At 46.3% G+C, this 22,883-nt stretch overlaps 1 protein-coding gene across 2 annotated transcripts in view; it reads left to right on the top strand.

Annotated features, from left to right (window-relative positions):
• Positions 1-22,883, top strand: part of TP63 (tumor protein p63) — a 102,144-nt gene that overhangs the window by 11,254 nt on the left and 68,007 nt on the right. For both annotated transcript variants that reach the window (XM_051626697.1, XM_051626700.1), the window contains exons 2-3: positions 8,743-8,871; positions 9,588-9,720. In XM_051626697.1, coding sequence (XP_051482657.1) covers positions 8,743-8,871; positions 9,588-9,720 — 262 coding nt within the window. The remainder of the gene's footprint in view (positions 1-8,742; positions 8,872-9,587; positions 9,721-22,883) is intronic.

Here is a 22,883-nt window from a genome sequence, read left to right as displayed (position 1 = left end):
CCTCCCTCTCCAGATGGGCACTCCTTTGAATCACTGCAAGTAGGTTTGGGGAAGGGATTGTCTGGAAAAGTGAGTTATAAAATAATACAATTACAGCTGCTTTTTAATTGGTTTGGGGTGGTTTGTTTGTTGTTGTTTTAATGGATGGAGATTTAGATTTTCTTATTTACATTTGGAAACTCTCAGGATCATGTTTCCCTGGAGATGTGGTGATGGTCAACAGGTCTCTGTGTGCTTCACAAAGTTGGTGGCACTGCTGTACCTCAGGAATAGATAGACAGATCACATAGGCTGGGAGCTGAGCTAGGTGTCCTGATCTCCAGGCTTGAGCTCTAACTCTGGGCCTCCCAACACAGGTTGCTCAGGCTCCTGGGTGGTCTGGAGATTATGAGGGCTCTGCACTCTGGATTACAGAAAACACCAGTTGTGGTGGGCAGGGAGACGAATCACTGTGGAGGTGCTTTCACCTTGGCTCCTGCTGAGAAAGAGAGTAAATCTCAGGGCTGAGCACAGGGGAGGGAAATATCTGCAGCTGGATAAGGAGGTAGTTTCCAAGGATGGGTGAGAAAGGGAGGGTGGAGAAGGGAGTGTCCAAGATTGAATGGGGGTTTATAACGTGTTGAAGGGATCCTTGGAGGAAAAAAAGTTAGGGGTGACTTTATTTCAACAGTCAGGGGATGGTGTGTCTAGTGCTGGTATAGTGATTAGCTGTCTGAAACCCTGAGGACAAAAAAAAATGCCTCTATTATGTAGAAGCTGTCACTGTTGTTGGGGCTGATAATTATGATACGTAGATAGCAGATGTGATGAGATGTAGATAGGAGATGTGGTGGATTCCTGGGCTGTGGGGGTTGCCAATAGTGTTCTGAACCTGTTCTGCTTCCAGAAGCCCTTCCCAGCAGTTTGCAGGGAGCAGGCCATGCAATGCCCAAGCTGGGAATCCCTCGGAACAGTAGCACTGGGAATGCAGAGGGAGCCTTTTTCTCCCATGGGAGCTCTGCTGCCAGTGCTGGAGCAGGGTGCTGGCAAGGGGGCCAGGGCTGTGGTGATGTAACATGCTTTGAGGGGCTGCCGCAAAGCTGCAAAACATTGCATTCACTGTGGGCATGGTTTTACTCAAGATGAGTCTAACTGAAAGAAGATGATAAATGGAAAAAAATCCCCCTTGTGTTTTTCAGCACAGCGAATTAAGAGGATCATTCTGTGCAGCCAGTTTCGCTTTCTTTGATATAGGTCAGTCTTGCCCATGCACTGAAGGCTCGATTAAAGAGCAACCAGAAAGGCAAATCATCCCTTCCCACCCCTTTCCGTTCTGCTCACACACTTAGGCTTCCAAAAAATTAAATCCAAGGGAGATCAAGGAGGCACTGTCACAGTACAGTGCACTGTAGCAGAATACAGTGTTGAAAAGCCACGCAACCAGCATTCCTCTGAGACAGAATTGCTTAAATTCCTCTAAATATCATATATCTCACAGCTGAAACAGGGTGTGCACAATACAAGTGTCATTTGCCTACACAGCAATAGGAAGGAGCTCGCAGTCCTCCCTAGGCTGTCCTCAATGGGTGCTGTAGGACACAGGCAGTGTCACAGAACCCTGTGCCACTGTCACCCCCTGTTCCTTCTTGTGTTCCCCATATCTTCTTGGTTGGTGGTTACTTCAGAAATCAGGGTTCACCCTTCAGGCAGTTCCCTTACTTTGTTTTCTAATGCATACGTCCATGCCACTGGACTACTTTTCTCAGCTGCCACTCCCCCCCCCCGGCTCCACCCCATAGCCCACCCTGCTGTCCACAGGTTTTCCAGAGAGGTTGGAGGTCAAATCTGGGAAACCATCTGAACAATCCAAGATCTGGGAAAGAAGAGTGGACATTTGAACCATGGGTGAAAGTTATATTTTGGCTTCAAAAAATTCCATGCAGTGGTGTTTGTTATCCCTTGCATTTGCCCTTCCAAATCCATGCATCCATCACTCTTTTGGAGATATTTTATAGGACTAATACATAGGAGCAATGTTATATGGGAGGGAAATCTGAAGGATTTAAATAAGTTAAGAAAGTCTAGATTTTAAAAAGCTAAATCTGAAAGCTGGGCTGGAAATCTAAGGGAGAATAAATACTTGTGAGTGCAGTTCAGCAGGATCTGTCTCTGCCAGAGTGGGAGTCAGTCTCTGTTGGGCTATTGTGAGCCAAGACCTTGGAATACGGCACAAGGCAGAGAAAGAAATGGGAAAATGCAAAGTACAGTGCAGTTCATGCAGGGAAGGGAGGCTGCTTCTTGGTGAAGTAAATACAGAAAGAGGCATAGACAGAGAGGCAATGCAGATCCCTGAAATTCAACAGCAACCTCCTCTTTGCTAGGGATGAGACCCTGCCTGTATACCCATGGGCTTTCCTTTTGCCCCCCTGTTTATGTCAATGAACCTGTTTGGTTACTGAAGGTCTCTAACGGTGTGATTTGCTGGCTGGGGGGGACAAGCGAGCTCCACGCTCCGGGGAATTCCAGATGACGCCACCTGCCAGGGACACGCTTGTCCCATGCTGCCAGACCCTGCTTCCTTCTTCTCTTGCACAGCTGTGAGCTTCATTAGGTAGCAATGTCTACAAATCACTGCAGTGTTAAAATGCAGAGCAGGGGGGGAATTCCAGCAGGATGAGGGCTGCCAAGTTCCTCGAGTTTTAACCTTGCGGTCCGAACAGGAGCCCCCTCCCCTCTCAAGAGCTAAAAATACAACTAACACCAAGATTCAGGCAATTGAGTGTAATGCTAATGAACTTTAAATCGTTCTGATGTACTTCAATGTGTAACCAGAGAAAGCAGAGGCAAGCACGTGGCTTGGGATTGCTGGAGCTGAGGCTGCCGACTTCTCTGCTCTGTGACTTAGTTCTGTATCCAGCCCACACCCTGTGACAGCTGAGGGCTAGTATATTAATCTGTGCATGAATTAAGAGCCATTAAGTGGTTAACTGCTGTAAGCACTCAGGAAGAAAGAGCAGTTTTTAGTCAGGGCATCTAGGTTTGAATTCTGTTTCCACCCTGAACTCTGACTTTAGCTCAACACTGGTTTTCTGCAGGCTTGATTTTTCATTCCTGACCATCAGTGTTTTGGTCCCTGAAGATAAATGAAGTTTGGGTATTGTTGTGTTGTTTGTGTTTGTTTGTTTGTTTGTTTTTCTCCAGGAAGTGCAGTGCATACTCTACCTGAAGAAATTAAGGCCTTTTTGAATTTCTCTATCTAGCACTGGTTCCTTTTTGAGCAGCTACAAACTGGGACTCAGGTTGTATTTCTGGCTGCACAACTGGCTTGCTGAGTAATGATGAGTAATTCTATGACCTCCTAGTGCCTCAGTTTTCCCACAGGTAATATGGGAGTAATGACACCGTCTCCCTTTGTGGAGCACTTTGAGAGCTATGAATAAAATGAGCCATATTAGATGTCATTATTTATACATTATTAATTATTCTTTGGGTTCATTTGTATAATGTGGAAGTGCTTCCTTTATGTGAGTAGATGTTCTCTTTGCATCAAGGTTTCCCAAATACTCTGCTAATAGGTCCTTTAGATGAATTTATCTTATGAAAAAAACAGCAACATCTGTAGCTTACAAAGAATAACTTCTTTGTTCCCCCTATTTACAAGGAGTCACATGAAAAAAAAACAAGGGGTAATGAACAAAAATTGCTCCTGGGGGAGTCTCATTGCACACAAGAGGTAGGTTTTTCACCATGAGCACAATCAAATATTGAAATTGTCTCCCAAGGGAAGTGGTAGATTCCCCCACATTGGACAGTTTTAAGTCTCAGCTTGACAGGGTGCTGAGTCATTTCATATAAACTATAGTATTACCTGGAAAGGTTGGACCAGATAATCCTTGAGTTCCCTTCCAACCCGGCATTCTATAATTTTGATTCCCATCTGCTTGTACACTCATTATAGACCCAGTGACAGAAAACTGTACACCATTTATAGACATTTGGTGAGAAGGAGAAAGCAACTCCTCTAACTTTGGCAACAAGCAGGAAAAAGTGCTCCAAATCATTTTGTTCATCCCTGCCATGAAAGATTTTTTCTCTCTGCTGTGGCTTTACACCAATATCAAGCCACAAAGTTTGGCATCTGTAAACCACACTGACAGTTCCTGAGAGTTTGCACTCTGTGCAGGAGAACCACCAACCACCCCAGAGCTCCAGCTTCTGAGGGAAGCTAAGGAGAGCTGGAAGTGCTTGGTCCTCTTGAACCTCAACCGAGAAGCTTCCCTGAGATACCTTACTCATTTTTGTTTTCTCCATAAACTCTACTTGTAACCTGGGGGGCACTTCAGAGTGTTGAGGCCCCAAGCCTACTTTGAATGAAAAACCAAAGAAAACCATGTTATCTCAGTTGTGACTGTTTTATTTTTGGAAGGAGGTTGCTGGATTCACACACGTTCCGTAGCAGTGCTTGAACTGCACCCTGCATCAACTCTGACCCTCTATCAGTGAAAGCTGGTGCCATCTGCCTTTAAGGTTAAAGGCAGAGAGGAGGGGCTGTGCATGCTCCCTTCCAAGCTCAGGCCTTGCTTTCCTCAGCTGCTCGTGTCTTCCCCAGCAGTAAGTCAGACTTGGTGTTTTGGGTTTAGCCCCTTCTAAGACAGATTAGTTGTAGTGAAAGGTGGCTTTTATTTTGGGTGAGAAGCGTTGTTGTCTTGCAGTAGTTGAGTTTAATAGTTTACTCTCCTTTTTTTAAGGTGTGGAAAGTGGTTTGGGGTTGTTTTTTTGTTGTTGTAGCTTTTCTTTAATGTCCTTCATGTGAAGGTAGGAAGGGGGAAAACGTGGTGAGAAGTGGAAAGCATGTGCTTTCCACAGGGGAGCAGAAATGTCTTGTTTTCCCTCCAGTTTGCTAAGTTTTTGTCATGCTGGGTGAGGCAGTCAGGGCTTTGCTTTAACCTGTGTTGGGACCCTGGGCTCCAGGGAAAGGCAGTAGTAGTTCAGGTGGGCACTCTAGCTCTCGTTGCCGTATTTTGCAGACATCTTGCTCGTCAGAGTGGTGGGAAACTGACCCAGCTGGGATGCAGTCCCCACTCCTGGGGCATCATCAGCCTGCACCAGGTTTCAGCCTGGTGAATCTGCAAAGTGCTTTCACCTGGGGTCTGGGCTGCCCGTGCTTCAGCAAATTAAATAGGATGTAGCTGAGCTGGACTTGAGTGGTACTGCACTGTTGGCTGAAACCTATCTTGGGATTCAGTGTTGCCCGAGCAATCTCCTAGCACTGTGCCAGGAAACCCCGTGCTCTTGGTGAGGTGCTGCTTCTCAGAGATTTAACTTTCTGTTAATAATGATTTCCTGGTGGTTTTTGAAGGAGGGGGCTTGTGGGTGCCATCTCCTCCTTAGCTTGAAGTTTGATGCGGGCTATAAATCCCCCTGTAGTTCTAGCCTGGTGCAGTTAGTGCTTGTGGCAAGCTGCCTGCCAACTATTTCAGCAGTTAATGCAGGGAATTAAGCACGTAGCTTGTAGATTTCAGACAGGGAGTAAGCTTGACAAGAGTTACTACGATGCTTTATCCTGTCAGTCAGTGGTTTGGTATAGCAGGCTATGTTTGGTATTGTTATCTCCTACGATGTGCTTTGGGATGAGTGATTGTGGGTGAAATGGATGGTTTTTAAATGTCTGTTAACAAAAAAAGCAGCTGGTAAGAGAAATTTGAACAATGCAAACTCCAGCTCTCTTGTGATTAATTTTAGGGACTCGGGGATTTTTTTACTGAACCTTAAGCATTTCCTGATGTGGGAAAAGACAATTTACTAGAGTAGTGAAATTCATGCATAGATCTTGCTTAGGCTTTTGCTGGTATTTTCTTGTAGAAGAGCAAATCCGGGCACTTAGGTATGCATAGAGGCTGCTCCTCTGTCTTGAGGGCTGTTTGTTAAGGAAAGTGGTGCTAGGTTTGTATTTGCTTAAGACCACAGGAAGAAGTCTGTTTAGTTTGCATGCAGCTTTGTGCTGAACTGAACTTGGTTTTCTTGTGGCTTGATAGCTCTTTTCTACCCGCGAGTAGGATGGCCCAAACTTGGATAAGAGTCAATGCTCACTACCTATGTAACACTGCAACCTTCTCACAGGAGCCCTGCCAAGATTGGCCACGGAATCCTGCAGCCCCTGTTGGGAATAGAGCTGTACAGGTAGTTAAGGTGTTGCAGAGAGCAGTGAAAGAGTTTCTCAAATTTTGCTTCTGTGATACCATTAACCAGGGAACATCTTTTGCCTGTTATAGGGGAACATGTGTTTTTGGCTCTCAGGTAAAATCTGATTATGCTTTTCTTAGAAGCACTAAGCCAGCAGTTTTGTGGAGTACAGGGATAAAAATGTGCTGCAGGCTGTGGGGAACTGTGAAGAGTGCTTGGTTGGGGTAAGTTTGTGAGAAGCAACTTCTGCTTTGCTGCTGAGTGGGACCACAAGGGCCAGAGCAGGCAGGGCTGAGCTGGTTGCTTTGATTTATTGAGACATAGGTAGGACTTTGTGTAGCTGTGAACCAAAGCTGGGCCATGGCATGGAACCTCATTGCCCTGCGACTTTTTGAAGAGAGGAACGTCTGTTTTGTAGTAACTCTTCTTAGTGAAGTGGGTTCCTGCATACGTAGTAATGAGCTGATGGGGGTGGTTGTTGATACTTTTGCACTGAACTAAAAAGTGGTTTTAAGTGGTCAAATCAGGGGCTATTGTGGTAAGGGGCACATAACTGTTAAAAGTGAGTGCTTCAGTGGTTTGGTATAACACACTGTGGGGTTTCTCTGCCCGTTCCTGGTAGGTCTGAACAGCTGCAGGGTATCCAGCAGTGTCTGGGGTCTGTGGGTTTAGTGGCAGAGTAAGTTGGGAACTGTGCTCTTCCTGTTACTCTCTTTCAAAGCTTGTGGTAGTTTTGGTTCCCACCTTGTATAGCAGGCTCTAGACCAGATCTATTCTACTGGGTTTCAATATGGCACTCTTCAAAGTGCCTTACCAGACTGAAAGCTTGAAAGGAGTCATTTTTTGTACTTTGTGGGATAACTGCTGTTCTCGGAGGATTTGTGACTCTTTATTCACACGTAGTGTGGGTTTATGCTCACATCTGTGAGACAGAGCTATTAGCTATGGCACTTGTGAAATTTATTTTTGTCCCTGGCTGTTCGTGAACTTTGACAAGATAATGGTTGTGTTGCTTTTTTCTTAATCACAAAAAGGTTGAACAACTGAAGAGATACTTTCATCTATTTTAAAACATGCTCATCTATGGCTCTGGGGGCCTGAAACTGCTTTGCTTTCTGTTAACTAAGGAAAACTTCTCCTTTCAAAGAGCATGCAGTTCTGTGGGCAGTGGAGGTGAGAAAAGCCTTGCTTTTTGCACACCAGAGTCATCCTCAAAACTTAAGAGGCCATACAAATTCAGTAAAGAGCTGGATCCCTCTCTGACAGCAGCCAGAAAGTGGTGCTTCAGGAAGAATATCAACTGTAGTGTGATCCTTTCTCTGAAACACTCTTTCTTAATTTTGTCAGCTTGATAAATTAGGGTCTTCCATGGAATTTGTTTAGACCATTGTGTTAAGCAGTACCAAAATGTGCCAGACCAAATGTTAGTCCAATTCTTTTTTGGAATCCTGTTGTAGTCTTGGCTTCTTCATAGCCATTCCCCTGCCAGGGAGCACAGCCATTCTCTTGCATTGTGCAGAAACTACACTCTTACAAGAAAATGTTGCAGGGAATCCCCAATCTTGTAGCAGGAAGGGTGGTCACCTGCCTTCTGCTCTGCTCAAGTCGAACCAGGAGTTTTTGTCAACTGCAGATATACTCTTGAAATTCTTCCCCTTCCCCCTTCCATCCCTGCAGCCATTGAGTATTTTGACAGGGGCGTAAAAGCTGCTGTGTTTGAATTTAGAAATTGGCCAGTGGGATGAGAATGTGCAGCTGTGGAAGGCCTGAGTGCTCTGGCTTTGTCACTGCTCCTCTTGGGCCCACCTATTTCTGTGTGGCTTGTGGGAGCTTAAGGGGATAAAAATGGCCAAGGTAATTAGCAGATCTGGTGGAAATCAACTGGTCAGGCTCAGAAATTGAGGTGAGAAGGCAGCAGGCAAGCAGATACAATCTGGTATGATGGAACTTTGTTACATGGAAAATCAAGCAAAAATAAGTTATCTTTCAATTTTGTTATATTTTTTTAAATAAATTTTTGTTGTTGTTTGTTTTTTTGTTTTAAACAAAACAAACCCAACAACTTGTTTTAACCCAAGATCTCAGCTGCAGTGGCTGTTTGTAGGAGAAGTTACCTAAATTGTCCAAGGGCATGCAATCTAGAGAGGCAGCCAGCCAGCCAGCCAGAGAGAAAGGAGTCACACACTGCTTAGGTGCTTCACTTGCTGCAGACTATCTGCTCTATACTGGAAGCTTATTCTTTGGGGGTAAAATGGAAGCTGTTTGTTTGTTTGTTTGTTTTCCTCTGGGATTCTTATGACACAGCATCCCTGTGAACTCTGCAGGGTATTTAACTTATTGGGAAGGGTGGCCAAATTCTCTCCCATCTAAATACAGCATCTGCAGCAGTGTGGAATGAGTGTTGTACAGCTGTGAATGTTCCAGGCATTCAGTGTGTCTCCCTTTTCACACAATAGCTTCTATTTATGGGTTTTCATCAAGCTGGGCTCATGCATTCAACATATCTTTGTGTGTCTGTGTTGGTTTTTTTTCCTTTTTTTTTTTTTCTTTTTTTTTCTTTTTTTGCTTTTGTTTTTTAAGGTTTGTAGAAACTCCGAGCCACTTCTCCTGGAAGGAGAGTTACTGCCGATCGGCCATGTCCCAGAGCTCACAGCCCAGGGAATTCCTCAGCCCAGAGGTGCTCCAGCATATCTGGGACTTCCTGGAACAGTAAGTAGTCCTTACATGGAGCCTGTGGAAGAAGGTGTTTTGGGACAGGATGCCTCTGTAATTAGGTTGCTAAGGGGACAGGGGGTTTTGGAGTCTTCTGTAGCTCTTGGTTAGAACATGTGGGTATGAGTCTGCAATGACTGACAGCTCTTGAGCTCTCAAGAGGCTCTTCATCCAGGCTATGGGGAACATATGCAGAGATGACCAGTGACACTGTCTCTCTTCTGTCTGCTTCCCAGAAAATGGTCACTTGAGGTGGACAGCTGGCATTTTCCCCTAAGGAAATGGGGTTGTTGCTCTGTCCAGACTGCCTGTTTTCCTCCTTTGCTGATGCCAGGGAGGGAGAGGAAGTGTAGATGGTGCAGAGCTCACTCAGTCAGGGCCGTTGAAGGAAACAAAAGTGCCTCTGTTCACATGACTGATGCTGAGATGGTTACTGCTATAAATCATCCATGACTTGTGTCTTCATGGTTTAACTTCTGTGCTCCTAACTCATTTCTTTGGTCAGGCAAGTGAAATGTGCCTCCAGGCCCTGTCCTGTTCAGGGGCTGCTGTTACTGTAGGGGGTGATGAAGTAGTTGTTCATCAGTAATTATTTACTTTGTTCTAAGACTGCTTCATGGACGTGCCTAAGTCCTGGGTGACACCCTAGCAAACAGGGAGGGGAGGAAAACAGAATTTGGCCCACTTTAACTGCATTGCTCTGTTCTTTTCAGGCCAATATGCTCAGTTCAGCCGATCGATCTGAACTTCATCGATGGCCCATCTGAAAATGGCTCGACAAACAAAATAGAGATTAGCATGGACTGTGTCCGGGTGCAGGATACAGAGCTGAATGACCCAATGTGGGTGAGTAGTGAGAAGAACTTCCTTAACCTTTGGGGACAAACAAGGAATTTTTGCAGGAGCTGTTCTTGCTGCATTTCCCTGGGGCCATCTTCCTCTTCTTGGTGGAGGAGCTGTGGCCGGTGCCTCCGACTGGGGATGTTCTTTCTCACCTAGCCTGTTGTGTCCCACCCACAGAAGCTGGTTGGGAGCTTGGTTCTGCCGAGTGTCTCCAGTGGTGGCGAACAGCCATGGCTGCACTTGAAGTTAAGCTGGACATTGTGTGACGTGTGGAAAGGTACTGCTCCTCTGTGCCTCTCTGGGGCTATGAGGCGTAGCAGGCTCACTCCTTACCTGCTATTCCTCTCCTTCTGCAGCAATGGTAGGAGAAAGGGATGATGAGGCAGCTAAACAGGCAGAAGAGCTGAAGAGTCTCGTGCACTTGCCTGGCTGCTCAACTGTCCTTGCTTGCTCCCTTGTTTGGAGCTAATTTATGTCACCTCAGTTGGTATTCTCGGCACAGCTGCAACTTTGCTGACCAAAGGCAGGGGTTCTTCACGGTTTTTTCATCCCTGAAAGGTCAGATATGAATGAAATCTTGGTTTCAGATCATGGTTAGGTTTTTTCTCTTATGTCTCCAGATAGGCAAAGCTAGAGAGTGTAACAAGTCTTGGCCCTGGGTGTCTAACCAGTGTGGCTTGAGACTGGAATGCAGCAGAGACACTGGTTGTTGCTTGTTCATTGCCTTTGGCACAAACCAACCAGCTCTTCCTTAGCAATAGCTCTGGTGAAGAAGCCAGGTGCTGTTTTTTGCAGGCTGGAGCAGGAGGTACTTCAGGAGTTCAAGATGTTCATGTCCTGTTTCTCTTCTTCCTGGGGCTGGATGATTTGGGCTAAAAAAATCAGGCACGGTTTGAAATTTGTGTTGGTGTTTGTAAATCATATTGTTCCTCTGTGTTTCCATCCTGAGAAATTGTGTCGGTTAACCCCCTGGCTAATCAGCCACTATTTTTGATGTGCCTAACCACAGCGTGTTGGTGGTCTCCATCCTGGCAGTGTGTGTCACCTGGAGGATCACATCTGCAGGGAAAGAGCTCCCAGGTCATGCTGGTGGCAGTCCCCAGTGCCAGAAGGTTTGACCTGTTCCTGCTTCTCTGGTCTAATGGCCAGGGAGGCTGCAGTGCTCTCCTCTTGCCTTGCAAGACTGTGAAGGGTAAAAAGGCTACTGTGAGGTCAGGTATGTGCCTGGCTACTGTGGTGTACGAGAAGTGACTGATGTCAACTCCGCTTATCCTTTGATTGTGCATTCAGGTTGGGTGCAGGGAGGTGGTGCAAGCCCTCCGTGAGCATCTGGGTCTGAAAGGCCACTTCTCATCTTTTCCAGCACTGTAGCAGTTTCAGTAAAATGGTGTCTCTTCAATAGCCAGTTCAAAAGATTGTCCATCTTTAGAAGGGCTCCTACTTTTCAAAACAGGTGGTAAAGTTCTGATTGAACTATGTCCTCTTAAAAAAAACAATCCCCATCAGTTTAAAGGTAATCAGCAGAAACGTTGCTCCTTCCATTCCCAAACCTGGACTTGCTGCACTGAGTGCCAGCAAAGCCTCCCCTCCTCCAGTTCCCCTGAGCTGTCTGCAGGGCGCTGTGGTAGCCAACAGGCTTACTTGACTCCCTTTTTCAGAATCTCCCTCTCCCATCTGTGGTGCAGTGAAAGACCAGTGGAAAATCCCTTCCTCTTGTCCTCTCTGAGCACTGCTGAAGTGATCACTGGGGCTAGGAGGGGAGGGCAGACAGCCTTTGCTGTGCAGTTACTTCTTGCTTGTTTATGACAGGTTTGGTCCTAGCCTTGCAGGGGGCATTTCTGAAGAGGCTGAGCTACACAGTGACTTCTTTAACAGATTTTTTTCACAGATATGACGAGCCAAAGAGGGAGCAGGGAAATTCCATCCCATCCTCACCCTTACTGTAAGGCAGTGGCTCAGAGTACATTAATGTATGTACATTAATAAATGTTCCAGTTTGTCTTCGGTGGAAGACAGCGCCTTCTCTCAGTTGAGCACTGCACAAAAGCCTTTACAAAGCAAAATATGCATTGCAAACCTGTGCAAACAGCCTGTCTTTTAAAAGGAGGAAAGCTCTTTTTACTCCCCTTACCACCACCACCACCTCCCTATAAATTTGCAAACATCCCTGACAGGTGACAACTCCCCCGTGCAGAGAAGTCCCTGTTTGCTTTGCTGTTTCTGGAGCTCGCAGCCGCTGCAGCTTGCACTGGCAGAGAATGTGTAGCCCGGGGCAAGGTGTTTGCTGTTTGTCGGCTTTAATCTGAAATACCTTACAACCCTCTTCCCCTCCAGCTTCTCTTTTCCTTTGGATAGCTGCAGGGCAAGAGCTCCCCTTGCACCTGTCTCTCCCGTAACCTCAGCCATGTCACTTCTAGACACGAGGTGCCGCACGCAGCTGATTGCAGCGCTGAGTTGAAGAGGGCAGATAAACACAAAGGAATGCAGCAGAAACAGAGGGGCCCTGGGAGATAAACAGTGAGATCAAGGCAGAATGCTTTTTTTTTTATTATTAGATTTGTCTTAGGAGAAGAGCAATGCCAGCTTTTTTCCAAAATGTACTACATGTGAGATTTCAATATGTGCAAAGCAATTAAGACTGGGTTATTTAAAGCAATTATCCTTATGTGTACTTTAAGGCAATCCTAATCAGCCTTTAAAATAAGTTCTACAGTTTCCTGCAACTTAAGGCTGAAAGTTTAACTTTTCAGCTGTGAAGGATGTCCATCCTTGGTCCCAAGAGCTGTGCTGGTGAGACCTATGATTCTTTTTTATTATTATTTAATTTGTGGGCAGGCAGTTTTTTGTTCACAATGTAGCATGGAAGGAGCTACACTGTTAGAGCAGTGCCTGAAGAAACTGTCCCGCTGGTGGGCTGGAAAATGAGTCCTTCCTTACTGACCACCCATCAGTTGTATTTATTGCCTTGAAAAATGCGACTGCCTGGGGAGAAGACTGGAGAAGGTTGGGTGACAAAGAAACCCCATTCATCTGAGCTACAGCTCTGTCTCTTGCTGAGGCAAGACCTTCAGGTTCTCAGGTTCTTCCAGTGTCCCATGTAAGAAAAGGGTAGGAGAAATTGGTGATCAACACAACCTTGGGATGAAAAGAGCTGGAGGGGACAGGAAGAGGGTTTGTGGGTCTGGTGTAACATTAGACAGTCAGCAGCCTTCCCTGGCTTTGTGCCTTGTGACCAGCTCTTTCACAATGTCCTGAGTGGCCAGTCTGTGAGGCTGCAGGCTGTGCCCCTTCCTCTCCCATGGTGTTAACCACAGACAGGCTGGGAAATCCCAGCAGAGACCTGCTTTTTTGTATAGCTAGGGTGAGGGGCTGGTGGGCTCTGTACAGAGAGCATTTAGTCTCTGCCATGGCCCTGGTGTTGGAAGGAGCTGTGGATGGACAGGAAGGTAAGTTGAATGTGTGTCCTTTTGGGCCACCTGGTATTTGTTAGACTTCACCAAAGAAGGTGGTCCCCAGCCTCTTCCTGGACCAAGGATGTAGCCAGCAGCCATGGGGTATGTGGTGGGATGGTTCCCAGCTCCTGGCATACAAGAGGTCTCAAAGGCAGTATCCTGCAGTACAAGAAACCAGGTGATGTTTTATGATTTTTTTTTTTTTTTTCCTGACTAATTAAATGCCCTGGAGCAATGGGGAGGATGGGTGTGGGGACTTCTCTCTGGGGAAAAAGTGAGTGACAGTGCAGTAACCCCTCCATTGCCCTGGAGCCCTCATGTCATGCTGTCAGCCTGCTATACCAGGTGCAGAATTGTTCTCCTTCACCATCCCTCAGAAGTTCTTTAAACTGCTCACGGGTGCTGAGCGGTGCTAGTCTAGATCCAAAGAAAGCTGCTTTGGGCTAAGGTCTTCAGCAGACAGCATCCTGATAAAAATGTTACTTGAGGGGCTTGCAGAGTCTGGAAGTCTCCTGCTGCCATCCCAGCAACATGCACAGGACTCCCGGGTCTTTGCCGATGGGAGCAGGAGCGCTGTCCGGAGTGATGGAGCAGCTCGTCCCCCTCCCCCTGTACATACCTTCCTTTCATGCCCCTGAGCGAGCCGAGCCGTCCTCCCGCAGCCCCTTGCCTAACCAGTTCAGTGGAATGCCTTTTCCCAGACAGTCGCCGTGGTCAGAGTTTTCTTAACCTGGATCCGTGCCTCCCCACAAAAGGGAGAGAGAATTCCTTGCGCTTTTTTATTTATTTAATTTTTTTTTATTTGTCCATCTTCTGCAAATCATCGTGAGGATTCACTGTGTGTGGCTTGGTTAGGCACTGCTGAGCCATGGGGTGGGTTTCTGCGCTAGGGATGGTGGTGTGGGTAATTCAGACAGACCTGTGTCCTTTTGGGTTTGTGTCCTCAGCTTTGTGGGCAGCGGGTGTCCCAAGTGTGGTGGCTACAGAAATTTTGGAGATTCAACTCGTGTTTCATAGTTTTAAAAGTGAGAGCTTCAGCTCTGTAACTTTGCTGTTTTCCTTTGTACACAGAGGTGGAGGAGAGGGCTGTGGGAGAGACGAGATGTGGTCTGTGTAGGACATGCAGGTGTTGAGGCTTGAGGCTTCAGCTTTTTGCACTAATGACACATCTTGGAGTTGGTATTTGATCCTTCCTGATGGGAACAACAAGCCTTTCCTAGGCTTAACTTGCTGTAGTCTCATGGTGGAGCCACCCCAGCCACCTTGCTCAGGGTACCTTCCCATGCTGCAGCCTAGCAGTTTGGAGAGGAGTGGGGCTGAGGGCTGTGCAGTTACCCTGCCCCAGGGTGGCCAGTAGATCTCTTCTGCATGCTCGCAGCCTTAGCACTGTGCAAATTAGTTCAGCAATTCATATTTGGTGGCTGTGCACTGAATTCCTGGGATGCTAGGAGCATGTCACCTGTTCAGGTTGCTGGTTGTGGTCAAGATCAGGTGTGCAAGAATATGTTGGACAGACATAAAAAAAACCCAACAACCCACTGTCCAGAAGGGAGTCTGTTGCATCCTGTCCAGTTCTGTAATATTAAAGCGCAGGCTCTGATCTCTGTTAGCTTTAATTGCTTGCTGAAATATTTTGCTAGGTCAGGAGAGAGCACTACTTGCTGCAACGTAATGGCTGAGGAAGCAGCTGAAAGCTGGTGATGGGACTGCGGGTCAGGGAGGACATCCCTGCATTCAGACAGCAGGGCAGGGAGCTGGTGGGGCACACACGGGGTGGCTGAGTGGCTCAGGGGGAGGGTCACAGTGCAGGAACTGGCTGATGCCTGATGAGTGCTTCCCAGGGCTCTGGCAGGTGCTGCAGACCTTCATTTTGCTTGGAAACGGTTTTGCATCTGGAGAATAAGGCTGATTTGATAAGTAGGTACAGCAAAGTGAGTTCTGTGGCTGTTTCCATGGCATAGTATTCCCAGATTGACTATTGAAAGGAAGGAAGGACTTTGCACAGCACAGAGATGTGATCAAAGCTTTTGTTACTGTCTGGTTTGTGCTTGAGAGAGTTTGAGGCTTGCCAAGTTTCTCTTCTTTGTGGGTATTTGTTCGTTCCATAGCTGAGCAAAGAAAGTTGAGATTATGCAAAGACATTTCCATAATGAGCAAATGCATTATTCTGTTGGAAGTTTCCCTCCAGCACCTCTCTTGCTTTGCCATTGAACTCGTAAGCTCATTTGGGCTTGGTTTTCTAGTCCTTCTGAATGTTTAATCTCTGCAGTGTGAGTTCCTCCAAATGATCTAATAGCATTTGAGACTGCAGATCCAAATCTAGAAATGGTCAGTCCTTTCAGATAAAGGAGCTGCATAGAAGATGTATTTGTGCTTTCAATTTGGCCAAAGCCTCAAGGTGTCTCTCTTTCTATCAGTAGTAGGGCTTCAAAGACATGTTTAGGTTTTTTAAAAATAATTTTTCATTAGCTCCCTTTCCTGTGCTGTTTTGCCCTGATTCTGGCTGCAGACCAGGCTGGCTGCATTTCTTTTTGTAGGAATGCAGCCAGCTGATGAGTATCGTTATACCAAGTGTTTTATTTTTAGTGCCACTTTCCTCATTTGTCAATGATATTGAAGAAAACCAATGGGCAATCTGTCTGCTGTGCTATAGATCACTTTGGAAGCCTGTTTAAATATTTCTGCCCTTTTTAGTATGGTGCTTTACATATGTCTTGGGAGGGAGTGAACTAATTTTAAGCTGAAAAGCACAAACCCATTGGAAAGGAGTCATGTGTGACAGGGTGTTCTGTGTTCATTCCGGCCTGACTCTTCTGGAGGGTTGGCTTTACAATCTCTGGTCATGTTCCTATGAATACTTGAGTTGGAAGAGTGTTGCAATTTTAAGTCCTGTCATCTGCCTGCATGCAAAAACCTCCAAACAAAAGAAGCAGTCACTTCAGAAGAAATCTTCCCCAAGCAGCTAGGCCTGCTTCCAAAGGTTTCCACGGTACTGCACGTGCTTCTTGCTAAAGTATGGAGCAATAATGCATTAGCACTTACTTTACATCTTTAAAAGGTCTGCACAAACACTTAATTAAAAGGGATCTTGATCTTGGAGCAACAGACCGCAGGCACTTTTGCCTCTGGAGCAAGCAGAGTGTGTTCACTGTGTTTCTATCTAGCTTGATAGGATCCTCTTTCCTTAAACTGTAAACATACTTCCCATATTTGTTGGGATCACTTTAACTGGGTTAGAGCCTGTAAGTGGTAAACCTCTTGGGCAGCTGGTATTTCAGCAGGCCATGAAGTGCATTTGGAACACCAACAGAAGTGCAGTGGCCGTGCCCAAAGTTCACATTCTTAGGGACTTTTGGTTTAAAATTAATAAATAAATAAAAAATGGTGGTGGCATGGAAATGAGGCCTTTCTTTTGTAGTTGTAAGTAGGGTGTTAAATCAAGCTGACCATTTCCAGCCAATGCAAAACCTTGCTGAGTTTGTGATACCCCCCTTTTGTGGGGTGAGATGGATGGAGAGCACCTCACAGACCTGTTGCAAGCTGCAGTGCTGATCATGCCAAGGAAGGTTGGCCAGGCTCACGGAATGCTCCTTTCAGGCTAAGACAAAGCTGGAACACAGCCCTGGGAGCCTCCTACTCCTCTTCCTTGTCCAACATGGCCAAAGTGTCTGCTGCAGTGAGCTGTGGGGTGTAGCTTTTGTTTTTTTCTGTCCTCTCTTGTATTAATTTGGATTCTTGCTTTGAAGAAAGCCTTATACATCCAAAGTCTCTACATGTGTTGCTTTGTGGTTCTGCAGATCCTGCCCACAGTTCTGTTAATAAGTGTTATTTTTTATTCCAATATTTCACAAAGAGACTTTGGGCAGGGTAATGCTTTCATCTGAATGTCTTTACTGTCTGCTTTCCATCTCACTGTCGCTAATTTGATAGCGATGAAATTAATGAGGGAGTGAATTGTCAGGCAGTTGCAGAAAATGAAATCAATGTCTGTGAAGCATAGATTAAGGAGTGGTTTGTGGCCTAGGTTTGTGTGCTCACTGCTGAACAAATCTTTTGCTAGTCAGCATCTGAATTTGCAGAGATTAATGGAAGATCATAGGAGTTTTCAGTAATGAATGTAACTGTCAGCTCTAAAAACATGGATTTTTGTCTCCAGCCTGCTTAAACACAAGAAGATACCTTGAAGCACCCTTTTTCCTCTTAGAGGACATGGGTGAGAGTGATGAACCGCACAGTGATGTCCAGACTGGATTAAAATTAGACAAATCAGAAACTAAAATGATCAGCCTTCTGGGGAAGGTCTCCAGCCAAATAACTGAATCCTGTGGCTGTTCACCCTGTGGCTATTGCCGTGCTGGTGGTGTATGTGGCAAGTAAGAGCAGGCAGAGGGCAAGGGGACAAGACTAGCACTGAGAAATTCAGCATTTCTGCATAGGGAACACAGAAAAAAACAGGCTCCCTTGCTGCCTTAGGGTCTGTGTTGTGGCTCAACACACCAGGGCAGTATAGGATAATAGTGATGCACTCACATGAGAGGCATTAATGGCCATCGGTTGCAGGGGCTCAGGGTTTAACCAAAGGTTTGGGAGCTTGTTCTGAAATTATTGCAAACTGATAAACTCTTTTTTTTTTTTTTTTTAATATTGGATTGCTGTACAAGGGCTTGGGTGGGAGGGATTTGGCAGCAAAGCAGAGGCTGTTTGGAAAGAGCTGCTGTGATTGTGCGTTTGTGAAGAGTTGTGCGTTTCCCGAGAGCAATCTGTAGTTTATACAAGATAAGGGAAGAACAACACTTCTCCTTCAGCTGCTTGTGCAAGAACAACTCTGGTCTGTCAACAGTTGTTCCTCTCTCATAATGGAAAACAAAACTCTCTAATCTGTTGCTGCCTCCTGCTTTTCTCTTTCCCTGGCTAGAGCACTCTGTCTGGTGGTGGGATGCAGTTTTGTGCCCCTGTCTCACCTCCAGCTGAAGGGATGGGGCTGTTCATGCTTCTCAGAAGCTATTCCCATGAATTTTATTCTGTAATTTTCTCTCACTTTTACAAAATATTTTACAAATATGTTGAGGGGAACGGGGTGGTGACAAACATCATGTATTGAGCATCCAAAGGTCCTCACCAGGCAAAAATGATTTTGAATGTTCCTGGACTACTTGGTCCTCAACTGTCTGTTCATCTGTGGTGTTTCACTCATCAGTGCAAAAGTGTCTGCTCAAGCGTCTGCAGGTCAGTGGTTTTGCAGGCTGATTGAGCTGCCTTGCAAGCAATCTCTGTGTCCAGATTATTATTTCCTTTATCTCTAAGCATTTTTAGTGAAAACAATTGTTCTTTAAAGAAGGTCCCTAGGGTACAAAATAGTGGAAAAAATATATAAAAGGAGCACCAGAAATAAACAGCCAACACTTTTTGATGATGAGTCAGCTGTATGCTTAGTGTCCATCCTGCATTGTACCCTCTCTTTAGGAAGCAGGTCCCTGCTGGCACTTTATTGGGAATGACCTCACTTGGTGGAGTTGGAGGGTTTTTGGTTGTGCAGATGTTAGGGAAGGCATGGGGACCTTGCATCATCTTGGCTGGAGAGCTGAATCTCTCTTATTAAGTGGAGCTCTGCAGCCAGAGGGCAGAGTCCCCGGGGGCTGCGTGCACCTTTCCTAAACCAATATTGCTCCACGGTTGTGAAGGGAACAGGTTTTGTTTCACAACTCCTTTCCATCTTCCCTCTCCCTGCTCCCTCCATGTAGTGTTATCTCCTGACATGATGCCATTAACTCTCTAATTAGCCCTAGGGGTGTTCTGGGGGAGATAACAAGGCTGTAGGAGCTCAAATAAGCAGCGTGTGCAGATGTTTACCCGGGGTCGGAGGGCAGGGCTGTTGTGACAGGCGACTGCCTTGGGGAGGGCATGCTTCTTGGGGGAAGGAGAAGCTAACCTGTGTCCTGGTCAAAGCAGGGAGCTGGGCTCTCCTTGTGCCTTCAGTGTGTCCATCTCTTTACACTGCACTTTTAAAATGAGCCAAAAAAAAAAAAAAAAAAAAGGCCTTGGAGGAAAGGAAAGGACTTATTCAGAGCACTAAGGACTTGAAGTCAGGGTGTACTTCTAGCTGGAAGGTTCATATGGTGGTGGTGACCCATCCCTGGGTCAGTGGTGGGGAAGCTGGGAGGTCATTAGATCTTTGCTTGTGGGCGCAGCAAAGCGGTTAACGCTGGGAGCGCCTGTGCCTCCTGCATATGGATGAGCCACACCTCCCAAGCACTGCTCTGGATCAGCCTTCCTGGGATGCACACAAGGCTGTGTCTGGTCTACAGCAGGCAAGAAACTGCCTTCCAGCAGCATCTCTCTTTGTTTTGCCTCGCCATAGATTACTTTTTTTTTTTCATTTTGTAAAGGGGAAAGTCCTTCTTTCAGGATGTGCTGGGTTCTTTTTCCCCTCTTCCTTGTGGTTTGAGTGATGAACACCAGTTCTGCGTGAATTTTCAAGAAGAGAGGGTGACTTTCACATTTTTGAAAGTATTTTCTTTTTGCTCCTTATCGTGGCTCCTGCTATTGCAGTCTGTCCCATCTCTCCTTCCCAAAGCCAATTGGCAGAGGCTTGTTCTTTTTGAGCATTCAGCAGTTATTCAGATGTAGCAAACAAACAAAAGAAAACCCAAACCCTGCATTCATTTTTTTCCCTCCTCCTTCTGTTATCTCAGTCTTAATTTGTAAACATTTCTGAGCTGAGTGAGTGTCACAGTCTGTGGTGACGCGGTTGATCCAGATGCTATTTTTGTAAGAGTGGAGAGGTCTGAGCAGATTTTTTTTTTCTTTGATGTGCAGGAAATTCTGCATGAACCAACTAACATGCAGGCAGGTGTGTGCACACACCCCACTTTGACGAGAGATTACACAATCTCAAATTAACACTACGATTGTGGCAATGACATTTTTAATCGTTGTGACTTAGTGCTGTTTGCCTTGTGTCCAGGAACGGTTATTGAGAACTTGTGCGTGGTACCAGTGAGAGAGGCTGGAATGAACCATGTAACAGCAGGGGGAAAGTGTGTTCAAACAAAGCACCTAAATCAGCAGTTTGACTTGGCTGATGCCTCATTTTGGAAACTTAGGGGTCTTGTTTGCGTATTGTTTTTGGTTTTCAACCTACCAGCAGGAGCCACAAAGCATTGCCAGAAGGTCTCTAGAATATCTGAGTCAGACCTGGGAGGGCTGCAGCTGAAACTTTTAAATCTAGCTAGCAATTATTATTTTTAGTTTCCTAAGGTATCAGAGGTAACTTGCTTTCAAGAAGTTTACTTTCCTTAGGCTGAGCTGCTTTGTTTTTTTAAAATTTCAATCCAGCTGAACCTCCGAAGCCCAAAGTTCCAGACTTTGTACAACTCCTGATGCTTTGGGTTAATTTATTTATTTTCTAGTTTGTTTATTTTTTTCCTGTTTGTGATGGGGGAGAGCTTGTTGGACTAGATGAATAGAGTTAAACCTTGTTCATCTTGTCTCAATATGAAATAATTATTTTTAACTTGTGAAAGGAGGGTCTTTGCTGTAATTTTTTGCTTTTCCTGACTGGGCTAACTGGTATAATAAGGTATAATCTCTGTCTACTAAGATTGTCTTGCCATGACTTTTGACCATCGCAGTTGCAATAGGACTGATGTTAATGCTTCCCTTGGAGACTTGTCCAGAAGGATCACTGAAGTGACACTATTACTGTCCCATTGCTGAGGGGTGAGTGTGCAGTCTCAGGAGGTGGGGTATGTCCCTTCAGTTTTGTGACTCAGCCATTAAAGCATACACTCTTTCAGGGAGTCAGGTTTCCCTCTGATAGCCTAAGAGATGCTGTCTTGCTGCTGTTAGGCTGTTGGAGACCATCTACATGAAATTTCTGTATCTGCAAAAAGAGAGAATCAAATTAGATTCTAGGAGCTTTTCTTTCTCATGGCAAGGTAGAAGGATGAGTGATCAAACCCTTACTCTTGTGCCATTAGTGCCTGTGTGAATATTCAGGGTATGACACCAGCCCTTGAGACAGGGGGAGGCATCTTGTGAAGAGGTGCATTCGAGACTGAAGCCAGGGAAACAGTTTGGAGCCCTGGGGTGACAAGAGGGGTACGTCGGTGCCTGAGCTGCAGCAGTGTTGATGGTTGCAGTGTCTGGTGCATGCTCTGTCACCTCCTGCCACTGCTGTCAAGGTGATGGCAGCCTCCTTTGTGTCATTTCTGGATGACTGATGTGCAAAAGGTCACTTGTCCAGCATCCCCTTCGAGGTGACCACAGAAGCAAATTCCTTTGAAACACTGAATCAGGTCAGGGCTGTATGTACAGAGGGCAGGAATTTGTCCTGACATGTCAATTTATTCATTCTATATACACTTCTCCTCATGTTTGACATGCAGATCTCTTTGGATAAACTTCCACATATCTCTGTGTAGTGCATCTGGGTGTTGCTTCACCTCCAACCACCTCCAGCCACCTGTGGGACAGAAGACAGCAGACACCAAACACAATAGTGCTGCATTAATAACTGGGAAAAGGATGATCTTCTGAGGTTTACAGCACAGCTAGTAAAAGAGGTTTCTGCAGTGACTGGCTGAGTTTGGGAAATCTGTGTCTGTATCTTCTCTTCTTCAGCTCTGTAGCTTTTGAACTCATGGACTGATGTAAAGAACTCGACAGTATGAGCACAGCAGAACTTTTCTTCACTATTAGCAGAAAATCCACAGGTGATTTCCAGCTTGATGTCCAGCCCCATGCAAGTTTTGCAGTGGTGCTGTGAAATAAACTGTATTTGGTGCTGAGGCTCCTCCCTGCAAACCTTGCCAGTATCTCCAGATTAGTGCTTGTGTGGCTTTTTGGCTTGTACCGATCTTGGGTGAGATCAGGTAAGGGCACCAGGGGTGGCCCCTGGTGTTATGTGGTGCCAGGAGAGATGGAGTGGAGGGGAAGGAGCTTGGGGCAATGGTCTATTGAGCTGTTCCTGTGATGTAGGAAACCTGCTGTATGGCCTGTAGGCTCTTTCTGGGACTTCAGGAGCACTGGAGGTGTATGTGGCCCCAACCTGAGCTGAGGTGTTGCTGGTGGTGGTGGGTAGGGCCCTCTCTTGGCTGGGGAGGACTCAGTGCTCCTCCTCCCTGCAGCCTGTTCTTGGAAGCACCTCCCTGTATTGTACTCAGTGAGGAGGAATTGGGAAGGTGCTCTGGAAATGCTTGCAAACTTTCCCTGTGGTGCCCAGCAGCCTCTGTTGAGCTGTGCCCTGCAGCCCTCGAGCTGTGCTCAGCAGAGCTGAAGGAGACACCCACTCCACTTCTCATGGCAAAGAGCTGTTGCAGTGTGGGGGGAGCACTGTGATATCCTGCTCTGGGTTTGCTCTGGTGTCAGTTCGTGTTGGAGATGATTTTGTCCCTTTTAATTAGTGGCAGTTTTGTGCACTGCTGCCTGTCTCTAGCCTGGAGAAGGACTGGTGCCAGCTTGCAGTGTCTCTTAATTCCCACATTGACAGTGGTGGCTTCTGGAGAAGGCAGCCTGAAGAGCTGCTAGCACCTTGAGCAGCACAGCCTGCTTACCTCCATCTCCCCGTGAACCTGGAGTCCCCCCCCGTGTGCCCAGAGAAGCTGGGGTTAAATGATGCCCAAAGGCGAGGGGGCCGGCACGGCAGGGAGCGGCAGCAGCTCCTGGGCACAGGCTGGGCTGCAGGGAGGGGCTGGGGCCGCGGGTGGGTTTCAG

Source organism: Apus apus, chromosome 8 (genome assembly GCF_020740795.1).
Source record: "Apus apus isolate bApuApu2 chromosome 8, bApuApu2.pri.cur, whole genome shotgun sequence".
In the NCBI taxonomy this organism is placed as follows: Eukaryota; Metazoa; Chordata; class Aves; order Apodiformes; family Apodidae; genus Apus; species Apus apus.
Note: the sequence above shows the minus strand (reverse complement) of the source record. Positions and strands in the feature narration are given on the sequence as shown.